General features: G+C 41.1%; 1 protein-coding gene across 2 annotated transcripts in view; it reads left to right on the top strand.

Moving 5' to 3' along the window:
* The window catches only part of LOC134228159 (alpha-tocopherol transfer protein-like), a 49,262-nt gene that overhangs the window by 31,884 nt on the left and 1,295 nt on the right, over positions 1-16,083 (top strand). For both annotated transcript variants that reach the window (XM_062709943.1, XM_062709942.1), the window contains one exon: positions 15,740-16,044. In XM_062709943.1, the coding sequence (XP_062565927.1) occupies positions 15,740-16,044 (305 nt within the window). The remainder of the gene's footprint in view (positions 1-15,739; positions 16,045-16,083) is intronic.

Below are 16,083 nucleotides of genomic sequence, written 5' to 3'. Positions count from 1 at the left end.
TCCTCAAGAAACGCTTTGAAATTTCTACGGGAAACACTTTGAAACTTCCTGGGAAAACGCTTTGAAATTTCTTCGGAAGACGCTTGAGAAACGCTTCAAAGTTTCCTCGAGAAATGCTTTGAATTTTTATCATTGAACGTTTCTTAATTCTTTCAGGAAACTCATCGGGAAACGCCTAGAAGTTTCTCTTAAAAACTTTTTGGAATTTCTTTGGGAAATGCTTCGGAATTTCTTGGATAAACGCTTTGGAACTTCCTTGTGAAATGCTTCAAATTTTTCGGGAAAGTTTCGAAACTTCCTGGGAAAACACTTTGAAATTTCTTTGGGAAACGCTTGAAAAACGCTTCGGTACTTCTTCGGGAAACGCTTCGAAATTTTGTCGGATAATACTTCAGAATTTCATCGGAAAACGCTTCGGAAATTTTTCGGATAACTCTTCGGAATTTCACGGGAAACGTTTCGAAACCTTTTGGGAAAACAATTTGAAATTTCTTCGGGAAGCGCTTGGAAAACGCTCGGTACTTCCTCGGGAAACGTTTCGAAATTTCCTCGAAAAACGCTTAGAATTTTTCTCATGAAACGTTTCGTAATTCTGTCGGAGAACTTATCGAGAAACGCCGTGAAATTTCTTTTTGGAATTTCTCTAAGAAATGCTTCGAAATTTTTTTGGTAAACGCTCTGGAAATTAATCGAAAAACTCTTCGGAATTCCCTCAGGAAACGCTTCGAATTTTTTTCAGAAAACGCCTGAAACTTCATCGGGAAAAGTTTCAAAATTTTTCACGGGAAACGTCTCTAAACTTAATTCTTTGGGAAACGCTTGGAAAACGCTTCGGTACTTCCTCGGGAAACGCTTCTAAATTTTGTAGGAAAATACTTCAGAATTTCCTCGGAAAACACTTCAGAAATTCTTCGGAAAACTCTTCAGAATTACCTCAGGAAATGTTTAGAAATTTCTCCAGGAAACGCTTCGGAGCTTCATCGGGAAAAGCTACAAAATTTCTACGGGAAACGTTTTGAAACCTCCTGGGAAAACAATTTAAAATTTCTTCGCTTCTGTACTTCCTCGGGAAACGCTTCGAGATTTCCCCGAGAAACGCTTTGAATTTTTCTCATGAAACGTTTCGTAATTCTGTCGGGGAACTCATCGTGAAACGTATTGACATTTCTCCGAGAAACTCTTTGGAATTTTTTCGGGAAATGCTCCGAAATTTTCATTGGGCGAAATTTTCTTGGGAAACACTGCGGAATTTCCTACGAAAACTCTTCGAATTTTTCTCGGGAAACGCTTTAAAGTTTTCCTGGGGAAACACTTAGAAATTTCTTCGGAAACCACTTCGAAATTTCTCAAGAAACGGTTCAGAATTTCCTTCGGAATACGCCTCGAAATTTCCTTGAGAAACACTTCGGTATTTCCACGGAAATCGCTTCAAAGATACTTGTGAAACGCTTTGAAAGTTCCTCAGGAAACGCTTCAATTTTTTCCTCGCAAAACTGTTCAGAATTTCCTCGGGACATATTTAGGCGTAAAAAATTACAGATCAGCAGCATGACGCTTTTTCGCTTTTCTTCCGTTGCCAGCTCGCCGCCAGGTCGTCTGGGTCTCCTTGAACGGTTTTAGCCCACGGGACATGGTTGAATGTCGATTCTCAACTGTTTCGCGATCCACCTGTTGGGTTGGCTTGTAATTTGCAAGCCATAATTTCCAGATTGCGACGAAATTTTACACATGTAAACATTACACTTTAAACTAGTTTTGCTTACTTTTAAAGTAACCCGGATTTCTCAAATGTTCCGCGTTCTATACAAAACACGTTCAATCACGCACTAATTAGTTTGCTAACCGACCGCAAAACAGAACAAAAATACTCTGATTTCGAAAATGCTCAGCGTCCTATATGAAACACGCTCAATCGCGCCCTCCAGATTTTGAGCTGTACCAATATTGCACGAAAGCGTTCATGCGGCGGATTCAAAAAATGGATGAAAATATATTGACATTTAAAAAGCGGAATGCCTTGTTGGTAAAAATACTGAGCAATTAATTCAGCAGATCAAATGCATTTGCTAAATAATCATTAGCATTATATTTGGATCGGCTCGCTTAGTCTTGGCCCTTCATAAAAAGCCTAAAACCAGAAAAGTTGTGGAAATAAGTCATTTTTATTCATTAAAGACGAAAGGCCTTTTGCAATTTGTCACCCTTAGGGTGAAATCAGGAGTGATTCAGTTTCATTCTAAATTTTCGACCACTATTCTAGTTTGAATCTGGATCAAAATAGAACAAACTCGCTGGTTTTCCCAGCAGTGTTCTATTCATGTTTTTCAAATTTTCAATTAATTGAAAATTATGTTGCTGCCAAAAAAGGCGCCGTAATTGCAAAGTGGATTGATCCGTAAATAAAATGACGCATCCATACACCAAAACAATTGAAATATATTTGAATCTCGTGGTTCATTTGTGGTTCAAATCTGCAGAAAATAGAACGGAGCGTTATACCAGTTTTATTTTTTTTGACAGTTGACTGGTATAAAAACTGAATCTAGAACAGCTGCTGGGAAAGATTTTTTTTTGTTTCAGATTCATATTCAAACTGACAGCCCCGAACGATTTGAATCACTGCTGATTTTACTCTCCCCCGAAACACTTTACTACCGAAAGTCTTTTGCACCAGAAAAATGAACTTAGGACATGCAACATATGTATCCGTATCCATATAAAATAATATATAAATCAGCACATGGAAAATGTTTGAACGATAAATCATTTCTCAAGTAGCTTTCAAGGCCAAAATTCCTTTAACAATTGTTACCCTTAAGACAGTTTCGTCATAAAACCTCATCGCATTAGATGCTATTTTGGCATTGAAGTAGCCAAATGTGGGCAAAGGCTTTACAGCTACAGACCTTAAAAGTAAAACTGGCCTGCTGTAATAGAAAGGACTTTGAAATGTAGCTGCAAAAATGAGCTTCGAAGCTTTTACGTGTTTTTCTGATTTTCCCTGACTGAAGCATATTTATTATGCAATCAATAATGTTTGTCCCCGTCGCTTAATATTCATGGAAGCCACAAAGGGTCAAAAGGCTTACGGAACTATATGAACTTTCGGATAAGTGGCTTACCCTACCTGGTCACAAGATCGTTACACTTATGCCTAGTCTATTGTAAGTCCGCCTAATGTTTAGGGCCTTCTGGTCCGATTCAAATGCGTGCAGCCAGTCTGTTTGTAGCCTTCGAAGAAATCGCCGGCCTTTATCCGAATTATGGTTGGATACTGTTTTTGAAATTATTTGGTTCAACATTTACTGAAGTCAACCGTATTTCATTCGATTTACAATATGTTCTACCTTGTGCACTTGATACAGCTAGTGATTCATGCGCATGGGCCACACAAAATTTTACAGCTTCGCGAAGAGTATTTCACGCCGCACTTTTCGCCCGAAAATCCTGAAGGCTTCACGGTATACCTATTTTAAGGTTCACGTTCTATATCCAAGATGGGCCAGTGGGAAAGTTTTATACAGTCCAAATTTTGTTTCTATTTGTATGTTGTGGGACCTGAGCTGGCTACGTAAGCCGTAGAAGGCCTTATTCGTAGCAGCAATGTATCAAAATGTCATCGCTACATGTTACACTGGTTACAAGTTCAACGAATTCTTCAAAAACTTAAAGCACACCCCTATCAAGAACTACATTCAACACCACTAGGATTACCTCTGTCAATATCCGCAGCTATGTACATTGTCTTGGAAAAGAAGGTGGTTGAGTTAATCCTCGCTGTCTCCCTCTTTAATGGGACAAAAGACTCCAGTACTGTCCTGCGATTGAGTCCAACGATGTCTATGTCGTCCGTAACGCCAAGCAGCGTATGCCTTTGTGTTATCCGCAAGCCTGAACTTCTGAACGCATCCTCAAGTGAAATGTCAAACAGAAAATTTGAAGCAGTTGCTTTCCTGTAACAATTCATCTAAGGTCACAAATGAGATTGACACTTCGTTTGCAATCCGAATACTTGAGCGTTGCAAGTATCAGTCTCACCAGTTTCGCCGGAAAACCATGTTCAGACATGATCTGCCACAGCACAGTTCGTTTCACTAAATCGTACGCCGCTTTGAAATCAATGAACAATTGGCGAATCTGCAAATCGTACTTCCTGATTTTATTAAAAACATTCACATGCTAAAGATCTGATCCATCGTTAATCGGTCCTCACGAAAACCTGCCTGGCATTCGCTGACAAAGGGCTCTGCAAGCGGTTTCAGTCTATTAGTTAGAATACACAACCAAATTCTGTACGTCGAGCTCGGAAGGATAAATCTTTTGTATGTGATGCACTTCAGGCTGTACCCTTTCTTATAGATCGGGCACATGAAGTCATCCATCCTGTAGGCAGTTCTTCATCCTCCCATATTTTTTCTGAATAATATGGAGTAACGATTGATGCGTGTTTTTTTTCCTGGAGATTTTTTCAACGTTGAAGGCTTCAAGTCTCGCTGAAAGGCGTTTTTTCTTAGAGGTCTTTGCATCCAGAAGATGTATTATGTATGATTTTTATCCAAATAGTGGTAAGCCTTCCTGTCCTTTCCGTCTCTACAGCATTTTCGTTCTAAAGATCTTAATTCCCAAATGGCTTATTGACATTTCTACTATTTCGGCGTTTCGGTGCCCTCACGGCTTTTATCTCACCAATAACACTGAATTTTGGTGAAATAAATTATCTAAAACACATGGTCCTACATGGCCTACCCGACCTTATAGAACAGAATGATTTTTTTAGTCATAGTTATTAATGCACATTTGAGTTAGGTTATGTCAAAACACGGTAATAAAAAAACAAAACAACGTAAAAAACAACATTTGATCTTGACTTGTTTCCTGCCAGCTTATCAGCGCAACTTTTTTTTCGAAGTATAAACTGCAGTTAAGTACATATTCCAAAACTTGTTTCAAAAACAATAATGGTTCCGGTTTCTACAACGATCAGATTTAAAAAACGGAAACAAATCCAGTTCCATGATCGTGAATGAAAAAATATGAAATCGTAAAGTGTGTCAATCCATGCAATCACTACCATGTGCCGATCTATCTGAGCTTATTCACTGAAAAACGCATAACGTGCTACCAATTGATCGCCTTGCCTCTAATTTATAGAGGTAGCGCCTCGGTTTCTTACTCAGAGGACCTTGTGTTTTACGAAGCATTGTTTCTAAGCATTCATATGGAAAACGAGAAATAATGAAGACAACCTGGCCAATGAAGATTGTTTCAATTTTAAACATGACCACCTTCAAGAGCTAGATATCCTGACTCATGATGCTAAATTTTGATTCAAAATTCGAATTTAACCCAAACGAAATGATATTCGATCGCCAAATCGTGCAAGCTTATCAAGCAGTTTCTCCTAAATTTATTCTTACTGCCGGATCATACGAGAATATACTTAATTTCCGGACTAACCGGTTAAAGATGAAAGCATCCAAAAGGAATGGCAATGCTCGCCAAATGTGTTGTTGTCAACCGAACCGGAGGCAAAGCTCACAAAATTTCAAGTTCGCCCAAACCGGTCGGTTTCCAATCGGCGACAGATGTGTAAACAAATTATGTATCTCCCAATTCCCAGTCAAGCACCACCGCCGTCTCGAAAATATTGAATTGATATTGACATTGAACCAAGCCGCGCTCAAATATTTGAATGATTCGTTCGAATCGACTCGTTCCTAGAGCCCCAATCAAGGCCGCGTGCGCTCGTCAAGCCCAATGGGCCCAATTTCCCCGGTTCATGATTTCGTTAACGTCATCAAATCTTTTTACCACGGCCACGGATCACGTGTCGCAATCCTCTTTTCGGGGCAATTATTTTTGGCCACAGTGTTGCGCTGGGAAACGTGGTTTACCACTTTGCGCGTTGAGTGGAGTGGAGCCATAAAGCCATCAGACCCCTTCAGACGGCGCGGCAGTGCGCTCATTGCACCACAATCCCTCGAAGTCGAACCGACCCCATTGCCCAGCGCAGCAGCAGTCGCAAAAAGGCGAGCTCCTAGCTGACCATTTCTATTCCGCACCGCCGAGAAATCGGTTATCTAGCGCAGCGGCACAACATCAACTGCTGCTGCTGGCTGGAAGGTAATTATGGTTCGCTCTCTGCACACCACTGACTGCCGCCGCCACGGTCTATGACTCATTCCGTTCAACCAACCACTCGCAGCCAGTAAGATGTTTCTTGCGCAATCAAACTGACTGACCAACTGATGATGTACGTTTGGACCTTGGACCTACCTGTTGTTGTTGATGTTGCACCGTAGCCCGGGTAAGCCAACAAATCAACCATCTCTCAATCGTGGCCACTCTTTCCCAGAGCTGTGGTAATGATCGTTATTAGTTCGTGCTGCGAAGAGTTTGGCCAAAGCGAGCCAATCAGTGGTCAAAACCAAACATTCATTACTGATTTGAACAGATGTTGTAGGTATTTCAAAAATGTTGGAGCGATTGAAATCTTTAAGAGAAAATTGAATGGGAGGGCACTTCCTAAAAATCATACCAATCGAATAAAATAAGATTTTACACTGAAAAACGTTCTTGACTGTTATTCAGAAATAAAGATATCAAGATATGTCCCACGTGCTTCAAATAATAGCCAACAATTTCGACCACACCGGTCCCATTGTGCAGCATGAGGAAATAATTGGACCATGGATTTGTAGCGTGCGCGGTTTCTGGTTGGCCGCAGCCGCTGCTTGGTGGTACGAATTTCACGCGCGTGCTAATTACCCAAAACCGACTAACTGACCGAACCGACAAAACATGCTGCCGTCGAGTTGGCTTCATGCTGCTTATGCTGTTCACCTTTTCTTTTGTTGCATTTTCTTTATCTCTGCGCAAGAAGACGAAGACTATGGCGCAATATGCACCAGGCAAGGTTTTCCAATTGTGCTCATTGGAATGCAGATTTTTGAAGCTTGTGGCGGAGCCCGCACTAAAGGTCGGAGCAATAAATTTTTCAAGCCATAGATTTTCGTTGAGTAAGAAACAACACCATTTCCTAATTCAATTCTTCACTGAAAGTCTCTTTTTATATGTTTGTACGTTTTACTTAACGTGACGTGTATTTTATACCGCTCTCTTCTACATCATTTTCCTCATTGGCCTATGTTAACATGCTTTCAAATTTTCGCGGAGATGAAAGTCGAGAGAAACTCGGCTCCATCAGATTGTAATCAGATTGGCCGGTTGCGTAGATTGATATACATACTCATTGCCAATCAGAAAAAAAATGAAGTCTACGAGGGTTCACGCAATAACAATAAGATGCGGCATTTGAAACGAAGATCAATCTAGAGATAGATTTGTTCGAACAATCAAACTTGTATTACTGTTCCAGTGTGAAATTCCTACAAAAAACACCAATCGTACATTAAATCAATTTAAATGGAACAAATACTGTGCTATGATTTTTTTTACTAGATCATTGCCGGTCATTCGTACCTAATACGATCATCAATGATTACTGAAGAAGTTGCGCTAGCTTAAGGTTACTCGGGGAGACACTAAACACCGTGTTATTTCTCCTATCTTTCGTCTCTTTCTAGCATTATCACCTCGCAACTTTGGAGCGGCGTATTTCGGTTTTCAGTTGTTTGATGTAACTGTAAATATATCAGCTTGTAGATTGCGAGTAAGCACGCGCCGGTGATACTTTTTCAAAATCATATTTGTTGTAAAAAAAAAATTAAGCATTCAATGATGAAATGATGACGATTTGATGATGGTTTGTGCTTCCCGTGTCACCTTAAACAAGTTGCGTGCGATCGGATCTGTTCTGTTGATTCGATAATAATTGAACATATGTTGCTATTCCGATTTACATCAGATTAAGATAATCTGAGCAAATCTGAATTCAGCGAACTATTCTCATTATTCTTTTTCGCATATAAACTAACTTCAATGATTTACTGATAACCGGACATTTCTCACTAACGCTTGATCTTTCCTGCTTTGGTTGTCTGGAACATTCAAAATCAATTACGCATTGGTTCGTTTGAGAGCTAATTCTTGAGATATCGAACCCAGTCAGAATGCTTAGAAAACGATTTTTAGATTTCAAAAAATGCTTTAAATTTCAAGAGGCTCCTGTTTGTGCGAGAGACTTAAAATTATCGTTCGATTGATTAGGCCAATTTTTTTTTTCAAAATTAAAATTAGAAATACTTTTAAAAGGACTGCCATTTGAATTTGGTCTAACATTCGTCAGATTTTGGACCAACATTCGGCCAATTATTATTTACCGATTTTTTTAAAATTATTAATTAGAGGCCGTGAGAAATGGGGATTCTTTAGAAAAGTTGGCCGTAATAAGTAAAAGAATCGACTGAGACAATAGAACGAAATAAAATATTTGATGGGAATATTGCGTCTTGTCACAGTCGAATTTCGCAGTCCGTTAAGGTTACTGCACATAAAGGGTATTTAACTTTTTCATAAAATGTTGATCTTTGAAATACCTACCAAATTTTGTTTAGCCTTGCATCTGACAGCCAGCAAGTTCGAGAGTCAGCAACAAGAACAGTTTATTTTCATCATTGTCTCAAAGCGTTTGACAGTGCGAAGTTCAAAAACGGGATGAGAATCATTATCACTGAAACCTACACGGAAGAAAAAAAGTACCTAGCGTTGAGTTTTTTTAACTTTTGAATTACTTTTTCTCTCCTCTGTCATCCACTCTTTCTTTTGTTGTCAAAAACAAAAGAGCGAAACAATCCAACGACGCCAGTTCAATACGGGAAGCCAATTTTGAGTTTATTGCCTGAACTCAAAATTGAGTGAATTAAACCTCCAGTTGGGTAAATAAATTTTCCGTTGGGTACTTTTTTAACATGGCAGTAAAGGCAAACTACTTCGACCCCTTTACTCAATTTTGGATTCCTGTACGGATGTTCGAAGTTGGGTGAATTGAACTCACTATTGGGTAGTTTATATCTTCCGTGTAAACAATTGTGTAAAGAGCAATATATTGATTTCTAGAACTTTTCTGCACGGAAGAAAAAAAGTACCCAAAATTGAGTATTTTTAAACTTACTTTTGAGTTATTTTTTCTCTTCTCTTTCATCCACTCTTTCTTTTGTTGTCAAAAATAAAAGAGCCAAACAATCCAACGACGCCAGCTCAATACGGGAAGCCAATTTTGAGTTTTATTACCTGAGGTCGAAATTGAGTGAATTAAACTTGATCTTGATTTTGACTACTACTCTAGTTTCTCAGGGATTTCCAAAATTAGTTTCAATGGCCATTTGAATAAGAAAACATTTGAAAGTATCGACGTGTCTATCGGTCTATAGGTCTATCGCCTACACCTTACGCCCCTTGAGAAAGGCCAAAACCAATCAACCGAAACATCGAGAGTGTAAATAATAAATCGTTATTGAGTTTATAGACTGAAAAAGCCAAGTTATTTGAAAATCTTTAAGTTTGATGCCCATATTGCGTCGATCAGTTTCAATAAATTTTAGGCCCCTCTTACGGCCACACAAAGGGACTTCAAGAGCCGTATTGTGTGGAGTGATTCAGCTTTTCCATGTGGATTCCTTCATGAGTCACTTCCATAATCAACCACTTGTCCAAATTCTTAAAGATTATTTTTCTCTATTATATGATACCATGTAGTAATTATATGGGTTTGAGTAGATTTGATGTTTTTTGAGAAAAACTTCAAATAACACGGAGTTACATCGAAATATGCATCGAGAGATTTCGTTGACTAAATATTGTTTTTGTTGAACGTCCTCAATTGCTACCAGTGATTATTGTAGATCTTTCTTCTTTTCTTCTGAAAACAATCCAATCCAGATTGGTCCTGAGCTGGAATTTTGTTTTGACCCTGCTTGATGGCAGATTCTTTGACCAACCAACTTCAGCGTTGGATTCTATTGACCCTATAATGTGCAGAAATGCCAACAAACCACCGACCGACACACTCCAGTCAGCGATGTGAATCCTCAGTCTCAGTGAGTGAGATTTGTCGGATATTGATACCATCACTTCCTAGGAATGAAAACTGAAAATGTTTAGAAGCAACAATCAGGAAAAAAGTAAACAAAAACCCTCTCACCACATACGCAGCCCACAGTGATGGGCCAAACACAATTGGTACGTTTGCGTGCGTTTTGACAGTTTTTCCATGGGAAAACTGTCAAAACGCACGCAAACGTATCAATTGTGTTTGGCCCATGACAGTCCATTCAGTTCACTTGCAGGTGCGTGAATGTGAGAGCCCTATATAAATGCATGGTGAATACTATCACTTGAAAGAAACAGACAGGAAACCTGCCCTAAAAAAATGAATGTAATCTATGTACGACTAAATCCAATCATAAATAAGTTTCTGCAACCGAATCGGCCAAAATTGTGCTACTCGGGATATTTGGATTGTTCTTGACTCGGTTCAATCCGATAGCGATTCCGAACTACGATCAACCCACTTCAGAACTGAATTTCATTGACCCAACCAGTTCCAAAGGTGTCTTCAGATCAATTGATCCAAATAAGTCTGATGGCGATACCAGCCATCAACCAACCCACTCTCAGATAGGATTTTCCCCGATCCGATAGCTATTCCGAACAACGACCGACCGATTTGGATTTTATTGACCTATCTGGATCTAACAGTGCGTTGGTTCTGGGCAGAAGTCTTTGCGCAATTTTCTTCGTTAAAATATAGGTTCTTTGGAAAAGTTGACCTTAAATAGTACGATTCTTCAAAGCCCTGATCGGGAACCAGGGTTCGAGGACTTTCCTGGAGGAAACTGGGGTACCCCAGTGTTCTGTTTTGGCTGTGACGCTGTTCCTTGTCGCCATGAATGGCGTGTTTCGTTCACTTCCACCGAACATATACATCTTTGTCTATGCCGACGATATATTGCTGGTCATTGTTGGCGACACTCCAGGCCGCACGCGGATAAGAACACAATCCGCCGTCAGGTCGGTCCATTGCTGGGCTAGCTCTGTGGGCTTCACTATGATCGCCAGTAAGTGCGTCAGAGGACACGTCTGCCGTTGGAGGCACCAGTTGTCCTGATCAAGCGTCAAGTTGGGAGAACATTCCATCCCCAACAAGGAAATTGTAAAAGTTCTTGGAGTGTCCATCTCTCAGTTCTACCGCACTTCCATGAGATCAAAGTTAATTGTAAGACCAGAGTTAATTTGGTTCGGGTGCTTTTCAAACCGCACCAAACCAATAACAGGATGCTCCGGTTAAGGATAAGACAAGGTATAATTGATAGCCGTCTACTCTACGGCTTGGCACTTACCTGTATCGCACACCGTAACCTTATTGAAACTCTGTCGTCGACCTTCAACTCATACGTTCGAACTGATTCCGGATTGCCACCCTCCACACCAGCTGAGTCTGCCTGTGCCGAGTTGGTCATCTTGCCAATCAGCCATCATGTACAAGCGCAACTTCCGGCGAATACAGGATCCCTCACTTTATCGAAGAAGACCGTAATCTTCACGCGATGGCCGGCGTCAGTCTCCCCCCAGTAGAGCGTGTCCACTGGCATGGAATGAGAGGGTATACCCCGTTAGACATACGTTAGGCATAAAGACGTTAGGCATAAGTACGTTAGACATAACGGACGATAGGCATAATGGACGTTAGGCATAAAATGACCCAAAGCCTGTGACCTAAAGAAGGCAGAATTATGCCAAACGTCCATTATGCCTAACGTACATTATGCCTAACGTCCATTATGCCTAACGTCCATTATGCCTATCGTACTTATGCCTAACGTCGCGGACCCGGAACGAGGAGCTGGCACAATAACAGTAACAGCTCCATAGTTCATAATTTCCGAAGGGGTGACAACTCATTGGCTCTTAGAAGGTCGGTGGTGGCCGAGCTGTTAGACAGAGAGTTCAACAATTACGAACACATGTATACGGAGGAGTCCGTTTCAGATCGTAGGGTAGGCATCGGGGTCACCAGGACCAACATGACTATCTCGAACAGTCTCCAGGACATCTGTACCATCTTCGCGGCCGAAGCAGCTGTGGCCTTCATCGCCGCCACCTACCCGTCCTCGTCTTATCCGACTCTGCTAGTGTCCTCTCCGCACTTCAGATCGAAGCGCCTCAACATCCCCAATGCATCCCGAATACAACGTTTGCTTGCATCCCGGAGCACTGCGAAGTGTCTGGCAATACCACAGCTGATTACCTTGCCTCGGATATCAAGGCTGGCGATTTTCGTCAACCGTCCCTGTGGGAGACATAGAAACCTGGATTAGAAAGACAGTGCGAGACAACTGTGAAATATCCTGGAGAGCTTCCACTACTGGACAGCTGCGGCAAATCAAGGGAACCACATCGGCTTGAACGGACCTAAACAACCTAAAGTACCAGCCAATACTCCCTTGACTCCAAACCGAGCGCGCGCGGCTATCACACAACTTCGGCGGGAGCTCCTTCCAAATGCCGAGGGATTCTTCTGTCATATCTGCCAGTATCAGAGACGCGCCTTTGAATGATCCAGCTACCATCACTGCACTCATCTGATTCCCTAAAGATGGGGCTTATTAATACCAAGGGTAATCTCGGACCCACAATTCGAGAGGTTCGGGCTTTACATGGATGCTCCCAAGGTTGTAAATCCCCACCCCCCAGTAACCGGGCAACCCGAGAACCTCAACCCGGGTTCTAAGACCCCTTTTCAACCTCAACTATTGATTTCAATAAGGTCAGCTGGGAGGGCCTCACACATCCCCAATTCCAACATCTTCGCCTAACCCGCTCCGTCTATCTTCTGGTCGTTTCTTGCAGCACTGCAAGTTTGAAAATGCTGCCATCGAAAACATCAATTAGGTTCTTTAATAACAGCGTTCAGATTTTACACTGTGTTCGTCGGATACCTGGCGTTCTGATTTGTCTAGTTGACTGTCGGGTAATCCTGCGGTCAATTTAACACAAGTTTTCGGAAGTGTCTCCGTACTAAGCCTACCTTTCGACCAGAAAGAATTAGGGGCTAGATTATTGGCGACTTTCGGGGTATGGTCCTCGCCTTGAGCCTATTTTAGCATATCCGGAGAGCAGCGCATTGAACGACAATAGTTCCGGCTTCAAGACCACCAATAATGGTTACCTGGATCCCAACTGTACGACTGCACTAAAACACTAAAACCGTTCACATATGTTTCGTCTATGTTACTTTCGTCGACTAGTTTTTAACATCAAACCAAAATTATTCGAATCGAAAATGTTCATTCGGAAGTTCTTCTAAGCAACTAATCTATCACCGCCATAAACTGATTAAATACGTCAATAAAGAGTGCAGACGGGTTTATAATTATCTATCAGATAGCCTTCCGCTCCCTACCCTAATGTGACCGAAAACATAGAAACCGTCTCTCGAAGAAGAGTTTGAAGCAATGATACACGCAAATAAGCTGAGACACCCAGGGGCCCTAATTCAACTCTAACTAACTATCCCGAACACAAACCTATATTCAAACCACGGGTCTGATGTTTTGGTTGGGTTTTCGTAGTATACATGACGTCCTTTTTTTCTGCTTGCCATTTATGAAACTGTCACCGTGGAACGCACAGATCTTTTTCGATCCCGTGACTACCCTTATGGCTGTCAGTGAGGAATTTTCAATGTTGGGTACCGAATGCACTGTGGTGGTGGGATACAAGTGTCAGTCCCGTTATTCAAACGGTTTTACATGTGGATTGCCAAAAGATCTTTTAGTTACCAGATAAAGATTGTCGCTGTCGTCGCTGTCTGGAACATCTTTTGCTGGCGAGGATAGGGGAGCAAAATGTCAAAGAAGGAAAATCCATACGATTTGACAGCTTAGTACCCAACATGTTCAGGATAACAGAACAAAGGGAACCGAGGCGACAATCTTTATCAAGTTACTAAAATATCTTTTGGATTTCCCAACGTTTCGACGTTAAATATATATCAGACTGGAAAAGCCCGAAGACAAGGTATCCATAACATTTGAGAAAATCGAGCCTACTTCAATTGACAGCGACTTCCAATTCCAATTCTTGGAGTTATTATATTCCATATGCGTAGATTTTTGCAAATTTGTTTGTTTATTAAACAGAAACCAGTGTAGGTACATTCTGGTAAAATAGTAGATGCTTAAATATTAGATAGCTAATAGCAGTAGAAGCATGTGTACTAGAACGCTAGTGGTATTGAAGTCATTTAAATTATTTTGACAAATTATGCTTCAACAATATGCCAATAGAAGCCATAATTTATGCCTCATGTTGTAGTGCATGTCTGGTTTCATCACCAACATCGGTTTGACACTTGTAGTACCGGTACTTTGGCTGCCAGGTCGAAGTAAATGTTAGTCACGCGAACAGGAACGACTTTAGCAACTTTTGAATCAACTCTAATAACGCTTCATATCTTATGATCGATATGTTTTGTTCAAGACGGTACTTTATGTGTCAGATGTCCATGTTTTTCATCACAGTAGTCCAATTTTCATACTTGAGAACAAGCAAACCAAAACAATAAATTTGACATTAAAGGTACCGACTCCGGGTAACTATGGTTGAATTATGTTGATCACAAATCCTATATATGATAATAGCGCTTCTAGCGTTTCAATACTTATGTTGCTATATTAACAGTCGATTCGAAAGTATTAGATTGATAATGTCGTTCCTGTTCGCGGTTCCCCACCCTAAAGGCTACCTTACACCTCGGGAAAATTTTCCGCCGGATTTTGGTCCCCGTGCATTTTAAATGGGGCCGGGCATATGACTATAAAAACTTAAACTAAAACTTAAATATTTATAATATTGACACGGAATTACATTTTATATGCTCGTTTTAAAATTAACCGAGTTTAGACAACAAACTTGAAACCAAAAATCTCGCTGCACCATTAGTACAATTATAACAGTAATAGTTTTATGCGATGAACTGCGCCATAACATTCCACAAATTTCGCCATAGGTTAAATATTTGACTCATACTTATATTGAAACTAGTCGAAGCCGCCGCCTAACAACTATGAAACACGAACCAATTTCTCTTCATTACCTCAAGACAAGGCAAAGCTTCTTCCTTCCCACGCAAATCAATTCTCATTAGAACAATTTCATGGGAAAATGCCCATTACCTTCATCATATTCCTTGCCGTCCTTCCTATATCTATAATAATATATAGAAAACGACGCAAAAAATGGCAACATCTCAAAGCATAAGAGGAAAACATCTGACAAAGGGGCTTGACGTCTACCACGTTGTTGCTGTATCTATGTGTAGAGACATTCACTACGTTCTGCTGCAAAAAAAGCGAAAGTGTTTACGTTGGGTATACAAACTGATGGGGGGCTCTCAAGCCCTGTACAACAACCACCAAGCAGCGACAACAACGGCCGTTACTTGACTTGAAGCGAGAGTATGGCCTGTTGAAATCTGCTCAGCAGTTTTTTTGTTTTTCTCGGGCATGTACTCTCCTTCGTACCGTTTAGTGTTTTTACAATAAATTAAATCGCAAGAACCACGAGAGGCTGTGTAAAGATGTTTCTTCATACGTCGTTTAGAGTTCATACCGCTTGCGAAATGTTTCATTGAATTAAGCACTGCACCAGTTATTTAAAGTTTCTCCAGCATGATTTATGTTGCTCACTAACGAATTCACTAATGCAACTGTTGGATAGACATTAATTCGCCAACCTTAATTCATCACTTCTTTTTTTTCCCTTTCCCTTTCAACAGATGACTCTCGTCCAGCCATCCGGTGAACTGAGCGCCAAGATCAAGGAGGAGCTGCGCGAGCCAGCAAACCCAGCCGACATTGAGCGCGACATTGGCATCATCCGCGAATGGCTCGGCAAGCAGCCCCATCTGCCAAAGGACATGGACGATGCCCGCCTGCGCACCTTCCTGCGCGGTTGCAAGTTCAGCCTGGAGCGCGTCAAGCAGAAGCTGGACATGTACTACACCATGCGTAATGCCGTTCCGGAGTTCTTTACCGACCGTGACGTCAGCCGTCCAGAAATGGCCGAAATTCTGAACGTCATGTAAGCATCTCTGTGCAAACTGAGCTCGAGTTGCTTCAT

The sequence above is a fragment of the Armigeres subalbatus genome, chromosome 3, assembly GCF_024139115.2.
Source record: "Armigeres subalbatus isolate Guangzhou_Male chromosome 3, GZ_Asu_2, whole genome shotgun sequence".
In the NCBI taxonomy this organism is placed as follows: Eukaryota; Metazoa; Arthropoda; class Insecta; order Diptera; family Culicidae; genus Armigeres; species Armigeres subalbatus.
The sequence above is the reverse complement of the archived record's forward strand: the minus strand, read 5'-3'. Positions and strand labels throughout refer to the sequence as shown.